The 15,204-nt window shown below is 40.6% G+C and overlaps 1 protein-coding gene across 18 annotated transcripts in view; it reads left to right on the top strand.

Moving 5' to 3' along the window:
• Window positions 1-15,204, top strand: part of ST7 (suppression of tumorigenicity 7) — a 250,563-nt gene that overhangs the window by 128,921 nt on the left and 106,438 nt on the right. For 14 of the 18 annotated variants that reach the window (XM_044762524.2, XM_044762587.2, XM_070512249.1 and 11 more), the window contains exon 2: window positions 9,404-9,486. The exons of the other annotated variants lie outside the window; for them this stretch is intronic. In XM_044762524.2, coding sequence (XP_044618459.1) covers window positions 9,404-9,486 — 83 coding nt within the window. The remainder of the gene's footprint in view (window positions 1-9,403; window positions 9,487-15,204) is intronic. 18 annotated transcript variants of the gene reach the window in all.

The raw sequence follows: 15,204 nt of genomic DNA on the forward strand, positions 1-15,204 counted from the left end.
CCACAGGTCTTATTTTACATAGTTCCAATGCATATCCTCTGGGGCTCTGCTTAGCGGCCTTCTCATAGGAGCATTCCTTGATGTACATTCTGTCTCCTACCCCAGCCCAAGGCTGAGTTAGGGGTACCAACTCTGTATTTCCAGAGCTACACTCAGAATGATAATTGCCTGTTAATTTGTCTCCATGTCTGCCTCTTCCACAAAACTGAGAGCTCCTTGAGGACAAGAACTATGTATCATATATCTTTATATTCCTAGCATTTTACACAATGCCCAGCATACGTTAAACATAAATATTTATTGAATCACCAAAGTTGATTACCTGCCTTTGAAGTCACAATACATTTTTAGGTAGCATATTAAGAAGGAGAGAAAGCAATTTGAAGCAGGCACACAACAACAACAAATAATAGTTAATACCTGATAGCATGTCAAGTGACAAAAATACTATGAAAAAGACTATAAAAACACATCAGTCTAGGATCATTTAATTTTGGAGGAAATGGCATAAAGTACTTTAACAGTTTCTGAAAACATTGCTGCATGCTAGTAGAGTATTATAATTTGTGTTCATTTTGGTGACTTAAAGCCATCAATTAAAGATTGAAATATGTTCAGGATGCTTTGTTTAAGGATGCAGTCAAGTATGTAATGCATTTTGGAAAGATTTCCTTGTAAAATTGTTTTAAAAAGAAAAGCATCTTTGGTGTTTAATAGGATAAATCCATAACTATCCAAAATGACTCATTTCTGAGGCTTCTATATAGCCAAGGTCTTGCTGTATGAGGATAATATAAACGTATCTGGGATCTTCTCAATTTATCGAGTAGTAGTCGTTCAGTCTACCTAGTAAGCATCTCACACGGTACAGGTACCCTGGGGATAGAAACACGTACATACACACACACACACACCCCTTCCCCCAAAAGACAAGGTCCAAGCCAGCAAAGACTTTCAATTTTGCCAGATATACGAAGCTTCTTATCAGAAGTCCTAGGAAATGGCTGTTACAACTTATCACCCAGCACTCTGTCCTTATGCAGTCTTTCAGCGTTCATCAAACACACAGTACCTCTGGGGACCAGGCTTTGTGCTGGGTGCTGGAGGATCGAGGCATAGTGGGTGCTTGTAGACTAGAGGTAGCTGGAGCCCGGAGGACCATGTCTCCATAAGGCTTCTATCTCTTTGCAGCATAACCTCGGGAAGATTTTCTCCCCTTAGAGACAGATTTGTCTTTTCTTCCTGATGTTAAACAGTTTATGAGAACAGAAAGATTCATAAAATGGTCTTCAGCCCTAAATTAAAACATATTTTAGGTGGGTAAAAATATAAGACAAGCCTCTCTCCTGTTCTTTACCAGGGTATAGTTCCTCGTTATCCGCCTGCTTATAAATAAAAAGGAACAGATAACCTGAGATCTTGCTTCAGTTGTCCTCAGGGGTTACCGAGGTTTGTGTGTGACTGGGCTTTGGACAGTCCTTCATGGAGCCGTGAAGGCTGAACACTCTGATAATGTTTCCCAGATTACAGCTGAGAAAAGAAAGAAAGCATGTACTCAGCTCCACTCCTCAGTAGAGCCAGATGTCCAGCAAAGCGAAACAGTATACCTGTAACGTTGCCAAGGCAACATCAAGGGTAGAGAGAAGAGGAGACAGAATGATTTATGAGGGTTTCTTGCCATAGGAACAGGTCTAAAAATATACTTCCATGTCTTTTTCCTCACAAGGATAAATGCCACAGGATTTATCAAGGGAATTGTGATGCATGAAAGCTTGAGACCCTGTCCCAGGGTCCAAGGTGACCAGGGTGAAGGGCAAGGAGAGGGGAAGCAGAAGCAACCAACGAGAAAAAGTACTCACGATGTGCTTTTAATCTTCTGTTGAACTGATGCTGTGCCCAATGTAAAACTAATTTTTTTTTTTGGAAACATTCAACTGTTGTATGTTTAAAATGTGCCTAGAAGAAACAATAACCAATTATTGGAGTGAAATGAGGATACGTGATTTCCATATTAAAAAAATTCCTCTTAGCTTCTACTTTAGCATTATTGGATTTGCAAAGAGAACTACAGATCAGCAGGTGGAATAACATGTTCTCACGGCAGCAGAGGTTGAAATTGCATTTTCCTTATGAGTGGTTGAGAAAGAAACTCTTGGGGCAGATAGAGTTGGCATATCTTAACACTCTTTCTGGGCACACTGCAGGCGGCCGGTGTTATCAGATGTCCACATTGATTTTCACTTTCATGAATTATACATGATTGTATCAGTTATATATTGCAGTATAGCAAATTACCAGAAAGATAGCAGCTTAAAACAACGCACATTTATTATCTCACGGTTTCTGTGGGTCGGAAGTTCAGGCACAGCTTAGCTGAGTCTTTTGCTCTGGGTCTCACAAGGCCATAATCAAGGTGTTGACCAGACTGTGATCTTATCCCAAAGCTCAACTGAGGGAGAATCTACTTCCAAGCTCACTCAGGCTGTTGGCAGAAATCATTGCTGTAGAACTGAGGGCTTAATTTCATGTTGGCTGTTGGCCTGAGCCGCTAGAGCCTGCTTGTAGTGCCTTGCCACATGGGCTTCCCAATATGGCTGCTTACTTCGTTAAACTAGCAAGGAGAATCTCTGGCATGTCTGCCACCAATATGGTATCTTACATAGCTGTTTGTTAGAAGCAAGTCACATGTCCCACCTACATTCAAGGGGAGGGAGTTACATAAAGATGAACACTAGGAGACAGGGATCATTGGGGGTCACCTTAGGGTTTGTCCATCACAGTGTCATTCTGAGAAAAAGGGCAAGTTCTGTAATTTTAAAAGCTGTACAATCTGGAAATCTGTTCACAGTTAGCATGTGTGCACGTTATTAAAGCTTCCATTTTTCGTTCTCTTGCCCTTTGGTGAATGAGGAAGGGCAGAAGTGAAGTTACAACCTTACTTAATGGAAGCTGACAGGAAGGAAGAGAGAGGTTAGCAGGGATGAAAGAACAATAAAATGAAAGAAGAGAGTATTCCCTATTCTCACAAGGAAAAATGCTAATTGTAGATTAAACTATTCCAGGGTGTTCTCTAGCCCACTTTGGAGGTCTGAGACAACAGTTTGATAGAAGGTTCCTCAAGACTAACGTGTCTTGATGCACTTTCTACAGACATGGGACTCTGTGTACTTTCAGAAACTAAATCATAAATCTTGGTTTGCATTAACTGAAGAATTTCCTAGTCCACCTTGATGTCCCTGTCTCAGGGCCTGGAAGCTATTGTGGCCTACATTATTCGTCCCTTGCAATTAAAATATTTGTAAACCAGTGAGCTTGGGTTATGGTTTAGGCTTTAGTATAGTTTATGTTCTAAACCACAAGGGTACTGAAGAAAAACTAAGGAATGGGATTACAGGTGTTTCCCATGTGGCTTGTGGCTGAATGGGTTGTTCCCACAGCATCTAGTAAGGCAGAAATCAGAGATTTAGGATCACGTGTTAGACTTCTGGGATTCAGTAATTTCTTTGCTTTCTAAAATGCCTTCAAACTTACCCAAAGATTTTAGTACCGCCTCAAGGTACTAGAATCCAGTTAAAAGCACCCTTCTATTAACTGGCTCCTCACTTGTTTTGTAGGGCATCCATGTTTAGCATGGGAACAGATCACAGCACAGGGGAATTACTTCTCGGACTGTAGTCTGTACCATAGTGCTTGGCCTGTAAAAGGTGCTCAGTATATGCTAGTATGACTGCTGCTACTTCTACTCGTATTATTTACACATTCAGCTCAGTCTCCTCTGCTTTCTACAACCATGGAAATATAAGATGCCAAATCACAAAACGAAGAGTAACATACACATAAATAACAATAATAATACATGTTATTTGATGACGTCTGCTGTGTTAGGCAGTTTATCTACACTATCACATTTACTCCTCACAACAACCCTGTAAGGTACATATTCTTCTCTTATTTTATATACAATGAAACAGCCGCAAAAGTACGCCAATACTTTTTATAAAGATTTTCACCTGTGTTGAGATAAATGTTACTTTTATTTATTTACTAAGAAAAGTAAGTAAACCAGAGTCGTCTATTCCTTAAGTATTTTTTTAGTTAACTCACATTGCACATCTGCCATCATTGCATAAAATTGTTAGAAGTTCTCCATAAATAATTTTGGAGAAGACCGACAGCAGTGAACACTCTAATTTTTAGAAATATAATTTGGACCCATTCTAATGTGTCTCATCTGAGAATAGCCATTCACTACTAGTCAATCGATATCCCATGTATTTGTATACCAGGCACTTTAGGAAGTAATTTCACATATCTAATAGTAATTCCCTCCATTGCCTCAACATACACATGTAACTCTGAAGCGCCTGCTCTGCCCTTCCCTTTCCTTCCACGGGCATGCACCTTCAGGCCCTGGCCCGCAGTTTTCTGCACAGAATGCTCTTACAGCTCTACCTCTCACTGCCCCTTCTCCTCAACAGCCACAGGTAACTTCACCTGGATAACTCCCAGTTCATCCTACAACTCTCAAATGGGTTGCTTTCTCTTGGCGGAAATTTTTCTTGATCTGCTAATCCCTTTGGGTGGCCTGTGTCCTCATAATGCCCTCCTGCGTCATCTTTGATATTTGCTTATCTGTTTACTTGCCTCTCTCACCCATTGGATTGTGGGTCCTCTGGGGGCAGGGACAGTGCTCTCCACACCGATGTAGCCCCAGCATTTGGTCCAGGGTAGGCACTCACCGGGTATGTACTGAAATTATGAGGGAATGCACATTTCATCTGAGCCTCAGAGCAGCTCTGGGAGGATGTGAGACTTTCCTGGGGCCACAGCATCCCAGTTGGTTTCATGTTTAGAGACCAAGTCTCCTAACTCTGGTCCCTTTCCCATGCATAATGCCTTTACGTAAAATTGCTTCAGTTTTTTTTCCCATGTAGCCTAAATATGCTTAGTTTCTTTAAACTTTCTTCCTGGAAACTTTTTTTTCTAACCTTTTCAGTGATTGCTAATTGTTATTTTATAACTTTTTAATTCTTTCTGTTTCACATGCCATATTTTAGCAAGACATTGAAAGGAACACAGGACAAAGCAGACCCATATTTTTGGGTGTTGTAGACTTTGAAGTTCCTAATTCAGTTCTTTCTAGGCAGTGCGTCCAAGTCACTGATGCTGCCTTAGCCTCTTCATTCAGGGGCTCCTCTGATAGATTTGAGCAGACAAATGCCAGGGTTATGTGCTCACTCTGTTTTACAGAAGGTCTTTTCCAGGAGTGTCATTTGGAGATTGTTTGTTCTCTGAAGAATATGACGATGGCTCTTAGTGTCACGAAGGCCAGAAACGTGGCTGGCTCCTCAGCCTCACAGGGCCGTTCCACGTGATTCCTGAGTAAGCCCTCTGGATTCTAGTTCTCTGCTCACAGGAGTGATTCTTCACTTCCCAACGTTGACTGTTGTGTTATCTTCTTATCTCCTCTCTTCTGTGATCCAGAAAGGTCATGTAATTTACAGTCCATGTACCCACACTGCCTACCAAGTTTCTTCTCAGGGCCATACTCAGTTCCTTCCCATTTGCTCATTAATGAAATGAGAAGACTAAGCCAAGTTAAAGTTCAGCATCTTCAGAGTGCTCCGTGATGTTAGTCCCTGAGGCTGCCTTTTAACAACTGATGCAGTATTCTCTGAGCAGTGTCCTGTTAGGAGTGCCCAGCTGGATCAAATGAAAAGCCTTGCTGATTTATTAATTTTGTCTCTGGGTTGAAATAGGACATTAATAACGTTTTATGAATTTATTCTTTGTAAAGCTAGATTAGTCTTTACCTGTTTGTTTTTGAATTTGTTTTGCCTAGCCCCAGTAGGTATGGAGGTAACTTTAACGTGTCTGTAGATTTCAGGAAAATCTAGTTTATGTTTCAAAAAACACCATGCAGTTTTCTGGTGCAATTTTTAGGTACTTTATTAGCCTTCATATGTTTTCAAAAATAATTGCTGGTGACCCTGATGAAACGAGGAAAGGTATTGCTTAGTTTTTGAGGCAGCCCAGCCTGCGGTATGCAGCCCTCTATTTAACAGTTGAGTCTTTAACTAGGTTCTCCCCTCTTTTGGGGTGACTTCCTGCCTTTCCACATTTGGGCTACATACACTGATGGTAAGATCATAGTGGACTTATCTTTAAAGGTCAGAGGTAAAAATAAGTACAGTGTTAAAAACATCCATCTTTTAGTATCTTTTATTTTATTTAGAGCTTCCTATCCCCTTCTAAGAAAAGCTACTGTTTTCCTTTTGCTATTTTGTTCCTTAATGCTTTTCAGCAATCTCCCCGTGTATACCCAGGGATTCCGTGAGCCTGACCTTTGGGGACGTGTGTAGGCCTTTGCCCAACCTCCATCTGTGAAATAAGATGATGAATAATACTGACCTTGTGGATCTGAAGTGAGGATTAAATTCTCTAATATGTGAAAGTGCTTTTGTTATAAACTTTAAATACATAGATAGATTAAAATGGCGAGTACTAAGTGTTGACATTTATGCCCAGAATTGCCAAATGCCATGTCTTAATGATTTTAGCCAGAATATCCAGAAAGACTTTAAGATTAATAGGTTATTAAATGAGCATCTCCCACTCTCTGAATGTTTCTATTTCTGCTTCTCTCATTCTCTGTGTTCTGTTTCTTTTTTTTTTTTTTGAGGAAGTTTAGCCCTGAGCTAACATCTGCTGCCAATCCTCCTCTTTTTGCTGGGGAAGACTGGCTCTGAGCTAACATCTGTGCCCATCTTCCTCTACTTTATATGTGGGATGCCTGCTACAGCATGGCTTGTCAAGTGGTGCCGTGTCTGCATCCGGGATCTGAACTGGTGAACCCTGGGCTGCTGAAGTGCAATGTGTGCACTTAACTACTGTGCCACCAGGCCAGCCCCTCTCTGTTTCTTTTAATGCATGGCATTGTCTCTCCCAACTCTAGTAGCTTTCTTTAACTGGATAAAATAGAGAAGTATGTTTTAATTATTAATTATTGTTGCTATATAAAAAGTAAAACTGAATGGGTAGAATGTTTATTTTTCTCTCTTTAAAAAATTCACACAGGGGCTGGCCCTGTGGCCTAGTAGTTAAGTTTGGTGGCAGCCCAGGTTCCATTCCTGAGTGTGGACGTACTCCACTCATCAGCATCCATGTAGTGATGGCAGCTCACATACAAAATAGAGGAAGATCAGCACAGATGTTAGCTCAGGGCGAATCTTCCTCAGCAAAAAACAAAAATAAAACTCACAATTTTTTTTTTTCACTATTAGTTAATTCTTAAGTCTTTGCCCTCAGTGGATCAGTGATTTTCAGCAGAATCTCTTTCCCCTCCATTCCTTTCTGCTTTTGTTGCTGGGAGTTAACAGCAGGGCTACTTAAGCACTTCTAATTCAGGCATATTTTTTTCTCTTTTTTTTTAGAAATGGATTTCATTAAATTCTATGCTCAGTTTGTCCTCAGAAAATTACTGAAAAGTATATGGTACAGATATGAGTGTTTGTAACTACACAATAACAAAGCAAGTACTCTGGTTTTTTAAATAATAGGAAATGTGGGATCATTCATAGTGTGAGGAAGGGAATTTTGAAAATTTAAGGGACCTCAGAATCAGCTGGCAGTTACAAGTTCTAGGTTTGTAACTAGGATTGTTTGATTTTTTTCCTTTTTTAAAAATATGCTTCCTTCCACTGACTGTTGTGTGAGAAATGACAAATCACTACGTTTTTGGTTTTTTTAGTGCTAAGCAAAGCCAGCTCAACTGTACCTCCTCTTGCCTTACAGCCGTAGGCTTATTGCTCTTTCCGTGCCTTTCTCTACCTCCCTGAAAGAGTCCACTTAGTCAAATAGTGACTGTTGACTGAGCACATTGTGCTAGTCCAGACTCTTGTGATTACAAATGACAGACCTCAAGTCAAACTAGTTCATTTAAGAGTGGGTGCAGGGAGAGAAGGGCTTATTGAGAGGATGCTCAGTAGCCAGGAAGGATGGAAAACAGCTCACCCTTCCACATCTGCATCTTTGCTGAGGGTCCATAGCTCATGCGCCTTCCCTCCTCAACCCCTGCAACTGCTTAGAAAGGCTGTGCTCTTTCTTCAGTGCCTCAAGCAGGCCCCTTCCTCCATTCACATTGCCTTTCTGTCCCTCCTCCGCCTTCTTTGGTCTGGTTAACTTCTGCTTATTCTTCAGGACATCTTCCTGACCCCCAGCCTGAGATGCATCCCTTCTATGTGTTTTCATAAAATCTTGTGCACAGGACTTGTCTGTGCATCTGTCAAACTTTACGGTAGTTGCCTGTTTACTTGTCTGTTTCCCAACGAGACTGTGGCCTTCTCGAGTGTGGGAACTGTGTCTGATTCATACGTCCATTCTTTGTCCATGGTCTCATTCATAAACAGAAAGAAGTATTTGTTGAATGAGTGAGCTTACGTTCTCTGTTCATGTTGATGACTTTGCTTTCTGGGCTGAGCTCACGACAAATGCAAAAGCCTTTTTCCCTAATGAGATCAGACTTCTACTTCTAACGTCCTTCATTCTAAAACTGGACTGGATGTGATCCTCTTCCACAAACAAATTCAGTAAAGAAGTGTAATATGTGTGCAAAGGTCCTTTAGGTCACTTGTTGTTTTGGTAATAGTCAAAGTTTTGTGCAGTATCCAGATATAAATGATAATGACTTATAATATATTTATAAATGTGTAAGCGAACCTTACTTAATGGGCAACCAGGTCACCTATATAATTGATATAAACAGAGTAGCAGGAATTGGTCAGGAAGGAGCCTGACAGTGCAGTTTTATTTTTAGTGGTTTTATTTTTCATTGGATCCAGTTATTTTGATGAGCAGTCTAATGGCCTTTTAAGTAAGCTGAAAAAACTTTTACTAATATATGCTAACTTTTGTCAATTTGTCCTTCCTTTTTAGAGGTAACCATAGTATTACAATCTTTAATAACTGTTTAATATAATTATTTTTCATTTGTTCTAAGGTTGAGATACTGCTTGTTGGTTCATCAAGAACTCTGATGTGTGGCTCCCACAAAACTTATAAGGGCATCTTCTGTTTTTGACTGACAGTTTAGTAACTAGCTTTCATTAGACTCCTCAGTGGTTATGAATCCATGAAAACTACTCACAACAATGGCTTTAGGAGGCAGAAACTAAGAAACTGTGCTTTTCTTCTTGTATGTAGTTATTTTCTTCTAGGGTATATGACTTGAACCTAGTATTCCAAGCCTGTGTAATGCTGAACCATTTTAATGGTACTTTGCTATGGTTCTAATAATTCTCGTCATCAGAAACAAATGATTTCACCAGAAAGCAAAATGAGAGTCGGTTTTACTGATGACATACTCATGCATTCCCTGTTCTTCTCCATCTCTCTTTTTTTTCAGTGAGCATGTTTTTGAACACATTAACACCGAAGTTCTACGTGGCCCTGACAGGCACTTCCTCACTAATATCAGGGCTTATTTTGGTAAGTGGTGGAATCCTATCTATTTAAAAACATACTTATTATTGATATACATGTTAGTATAAGTACAGGAAAAAAATCTGGAATAATATACACCAGCAGCCTACAGTGATTATATTGCATGTGTGTATATGTTGGGTGGGGGGACTTATAGAGGCCTTCCACTAGCCAGGTTTCTAAAATATTGGAAAAAATATTACTTTTGTTGAAGGAAAAAAACAAAATGTAAATAAAATGAAAAATAAAGGAAGACACAATTCCGTGTCAAATCTTTCTTTTATTTTTTTAATTTTTAAATTTTTGTGAGGAAGATTGGCCCTGGGCTACCATCTGTCCCAGTCTTCCTCTATTTTCTATGTGGGGCGCCATCCCAGCATGGCTTGATGAGTGGTACATAGGTCTGTGCCCAGGATCTGAACCCAAGAATCCTGGGCCTGCTGAAGCCGAGTGCGTGAACTTAACCCCTATGCCACTGGGCCAGTCCCATGTGTCAGATTTTACTGTCTAAGATACTATAAAATAAATGTGACTCAGTTGAAGTAAAAAGTTTTTCATTACCCTTTTCAAAATGTATTATTGGATGTAATTAAGATCAGTAGAAATATAGCTCAGTTTCTTTAAATGTATTGACATGGATGTGGCAGGTCTAAGTTTTTTCCCCTTCATCTTTTTTCTTTTAAAATTTACGTTTATTTCCCTATTGCTTCCTTTAAAAAAATCCTGAATAGGCAAAAAGCAATATGATAGTCATTGCTATGAATCCATTACCTTATGCTCTAAAATAGTTACAGGGACGATAAATTGTAACACCTGAAGTAGTTTGCTTTAATTTAAGTGGCCTTAAAAAGGACCATCTAAACTCAGTGGAATCACTCTAATAAAATGTCCTTTAAGGCAAAAGAAGTTTTAGAAAGCATTTTTTTCCTCTACATATAATGCTGTGATTGCTAATTATTATAGAAACAGGGACAAGAAAGATGTTACAGAGTTGATGTTAGGAGAAGATCAGTAAAAGAACAAAAATTTTAGGGGAGAAAGGCACAAAAATGTGGAGCAAGAGTGTAGATGATGGGGCCGGCCAGGTGATGCAGCAGTTAAGTTCGCACGTTCCGCTTCTCGGCGGTGCTGGGTTCGCCGGTTCAGCTCCCAGGTGCGGACATGGTGCCGCTAGGCAAGACAAGCTGTGGTAGGCGTCCCACATAGAAAGTAGAGGAAGATGGGCATGGATGTTAGCTCTGGGCCAGTCTTCCTCAGCAAAAAGAGGAGGATTGGCAGTAGTTAGCTGAGGGCTAATCTTCCTCAAAAAAAAAGGTGTAGATGAACCTAGAACAATGGAGGATTTCAGAAGCTTGCACTTACAGGGAGGCAGAGTAAAAGGTGGAGAAATATATGCAGGGCAGAAACCTACAAACAGGTGACAGGGATGGTGGGTGTGTGGGAGCATCTTTCTGTGGTCAGAGCATATTCAGGTTAATCTTGCTCTGCTGTGTCATGTGGGCTGCTGGAGTTAAGGGAGGAGATGTTTGAAGTCGATATTATTGGATCAGGAATGTGAAGAACATCAGCAAGAGCCGCTCCAAGATAGTTACGTAAGTGGAAATCCAAATAGAAAGCCCAGTGCTGGCTGCCGAGATCAAGCAAGGTGACGGGAGCATATTAAAGCTCCTCTTTCAAATGAGTTGAAATAAGGCGTAGTAATTTTTTTTTTTTTAAAGATTTTATTTTTTCCTTTTTCTCCCCAAAGCCCCCCAGTACATAGTTGTATATTCTTCGTTGTGGGTCCTTCTAGTTGTGGCATGTGGGATGCTGCCTCAGCGTGGTTTGATGAGCAGTGCCATGCCCGCGTCCAGGATACGTACCAACGAAACACTGGGCCGCTTGCAGCGGAGCGCGGGAACTTAACCACTCGGCCACGGGGCCAGCCCCGGCGTAGTAATTTGTACCATACTGCCTCTGAAATGCAGATCTGCACGCCAGTCTGTATCTCTGAAGTCTTTCCTGTTCTTTGGGGACATGAGAAAAATAAGGATGCTATAGACAGTTGTTCATAAAGCTATAAGGTGATTTGTCTAAGCTCACTTTGTTAGTTTGTAGCAAAGCCAGGCCTGGAACCTATGTCTTCAGGTTTCTACCTTGATGTTCTTAATGGACTGAAGAAACTTTAAACTTGGAAAGTGCTTTCACATGCTTGAGAAATAAGTATGTGCTGAAAACATGGCAGCCTTTTAGCATGTGTGTTTTTTGGGGGGAGGAGGAGGTATTACAAGTCTCCATCTACTAATTGTCCTTTACATTTAAAATAGTATTCTAATATTTTCTTTCTAAAACATCTTCGAAATATTTTTTGATTCAACAAATAGGAAAAAAGTGAACTTTTTTGGATGTAATTTGAATAGCAGTTTCATACTGAAACCAATAATTCACTCTGATGCAGAAAGGTAGGTTTTGTTTGTGCATTCCTCTCTCAGGGATGTTCACTAAAGAACGTTACCTACTTAGATAATGCTCACTGTGTGCCCGGCACTGATCTAAGCACCTCGCGTGCTAACTGACTAACTCATTGACTCTTCAGAACAATACAATGAGGCCATTGCCAGTGTTGTTTTCGTTTTACTTATACAGAAGCTGGACAGGTAGAATAGGCAAGTAAGTAACTTGCTTAGGTCACATAGTTGGCAAGTGGTGGAGAGGTTTTCAACCCAGGCAACCTTGCACCAGAGCCTGTGCTTTTATCACTCATTGCACCACCTCTCTGGTTAAGTTCTCATCTGTTTTTCTAGCTTGCTGAACAAACGGCAGGTCTGGATGTTATTCTAGCATTATCTTGGTGTTATTCAATAGGCTGTAAATTAGTTACCAGAGGGTGGGTTCTTTCCTTTCACTCGGGTTAAGTTAGGCCCAACAGTTGTTTTCCCTTCTAACTCTGGGATGGTGAAGGCCCGTCAGCTTGCTTCTCTTATTCTCTGAATAAAGGGATTTTCCTAGACCACGACCGTCCTTGCAGTTCCACATTGGCGAGGCTTCCTCCCTGCCTGTGGAGTGCAGTTGCTGAAACCTGATGGTCCCTGCTGTGCTGTCTGATGGTGTGTGTACCTTGCGACACTCTCAGGAAGCAGAGGATACGCCTGACTGATGTGAAACTTTAGGCAAAGGAACGCTTCTGATATGTGAAGATTTTGAAAGGCTTTTCTCAAAAATGCTTGGTCTATACTAAGGGCAGAGTAACTATAATGTTTAATAGCTCTTGATAGCTTTAGGATCCTGCTTTAGAGATTGTTGACATTGACGTTGTCCAGCCTTTGGGCACTCAGCTTTGCTAGCCCTTGAAATGTACCCAGGATTGAGGTTTCTATTCAGCCACTATTTTCTGCCAAGTGCGTTTCATGGAGAGGCAACATTGAGGTAAAGAATCAGGTGCTTTGCAAAAAAGCTGCGTGCATAGAACTGCTTAGCGATTTGTTTCCTGGCACCAGAGAGATGATTACCTAACTACTCTCCCCTGAGCAGTGTTAAGAGAGCCAGGCAGTGAACATTCAAAGTACAGGGCTGCCTCTGGGGAAACTGGTTGTTTGGAGACCTCAGAATTCCTATACTAGAGACTGAAATTATCACACAATGTGATGTCTTAGGAGAAGAGAGGAAAAAACAAACAAAAATAACACCCTAGTATTTCTCCTGTGAAGAAAAGTCAATTAGCTGAGCAAATATACATAGAAATAAATTGTGTTTGGCAAATGCTGCTGTCGTTTACACTAATGTGCTTAAAAATAAATGAGGACTAATCAGTGTGTATTTTACTAGCTATCACTGCCAGCTCTTAATTTCACAAGTTGAAAGCCAACAATGAGTTTATTCTACCACCTACCTCTCACTCTTCCCTTTTGATTCCTGTGCCCATATTCTCCTCCAGGCAGCTCTCTCCCTTTCTTGATTACAAGCTGCTCTTCTGCCCATTGGCACAAGCCACTGGAACTGCACCTGTCGTCACAGTTCAAAGCCACCAGTTTAGTCTTTTATCTGCTCTAGCAAGGACATGTCCAGTCTGCTTGCAGTAGCCTCTTCGGACAGTGTTTATTTCAATGGAGAAAATTTCTGGATTTTGTTTTTGCTTTTGAGAGTGGTATGGTGGACTTGTGGAGAAAACACTCCTCTTAATTTTCTCAAAATCTTGGTAGAATGGAGAAAATGCAGTGTTTTGTATTGACATTCATACATAGATCTCTGTATCCCCATTAACATGTATATGGACATGCTCCTGCACTTACGTTTTACACACACACACATACACACATATATATGAAATAGAGATAATAGAATCCAGAACGTAATTTTAAAAAGTGAGAATCAGGAACAAAAAAGGGAGAAAATCAGAATAGTATATAAAAGAATTAGTTTGTAGATTAGATGTAAAAGAATTATGTTTTTGGGAAAGAAGTAGAAGAGACCATGATTAGGTAGGAATCAGTTGTAACAGAAGGTCTGTTTATTGAGTTTCCCACTCTATGCCAGGTACTGTTTTAAGCACTTTACATATATTATCTCATTTAATTCTTATTGAAATTCTAAGTGGTAGATATAACCAGTGCCTTTATGCTGCTGAGTGTAAACAGACACAAAGGTTAAATAATTTGGCCAACGTTACCTAACAGACAAATGGTGCTTTGAATGCAGATCCCTCTGACTGTGTCCTCCATCCCCTCCTGTTCTAAAGTCAGGGAGTGGGACTGGAAGGTTGTTACGGCTCCTTTCAACTCTTTCTCATCCATCTAAGGAACTTAACCTGCTCTTGGGGTAACGCTTTAATTGATAGGTATGTGGGTCACCCAAATGATGGTGATTCTGGAGCTAAGAGTAAAAAATGACTCAAGAAAACTTGACTGGAAGGGCTCTTGGGTGTAAGAGGTGGCGTGTAAGTATCAGGCTGTGTCCATTATGAAGCAGATTGTCTTTAGGTTCCAGAATGAGAGATGCCATGGGGGCCAATGGTAGGGGAGCCTGCTGACAATGGGAAGAAACTGAGGCTCATTCAGCCTTATCAAATTACAGCTTTTTGGGGTCACCATGAAAATTAATGGTCTTTTTCAGGAAACCAAGTGCCAGGCAAGAGAGTAGATAGAAGCCTGTCAGAGTCTGGCTGTGGACACCAGCATTTGAGTGCTAATCAGATTAATGATTAGACATGGCAAGAGTGAAGAAGGTGAGCAAGCTAATAAAGGGACAAAACTGCCCTTTTGGCTTTTTTAGTTTCCATTTGAGCACAAATTGAGAGGCTTAAAAATCATGCAATTGCAGGGTTTGGAGAAGGAACCTCAGAAGCCATCCAATTTAAACCAGTAAAGACGGAAGGACTAGGCATCCAGAAAGCTTATGACTTGCCTAGATCACCTTGCTAGGTAAGGGCGGAATGAGGACTAGAATTTAAGTTTCCACGGCTCTGTCCCAGCGTTATTCAGCCTCTCGTAAAGGTGTTGACTAGGAAGGTGGGGTAGCAGCAGTGTCTAGCAGTTGATGTTTTCAATTTAACAGATTCACAGAAATGGGTCAGGTAGATAAAAAGGGGGTGGAGAGAAGGAAAAGATAAAGAAAAGAAAGGAGGGAGGAAGACTGCAACCTTCTCTTTTCTGGAGGAAACATTTTTTCTTTTTCCACTTGGGGCATGGATTAGGTCAGATTTGACCAGTCTAAAACATGGACCAGCACTTAACACAATTTATAATTTTA

The sequence above is a fragment of the Equus asinus genome, chromosome 1 (genome assembly GCF_041296235.1).
Source record: "Equus asinus isolate D_3611 breed Donkey chromosome 1, EquAss-T2T_v2, whole genome shotgun sequence".
Classification (NCBI taxonomy): domain Eukaryota; kingdom Metazoa; phylum Chordata; class Mammalia; order Perissodactyla; family Equidae; genus Equus; species Equus asinus.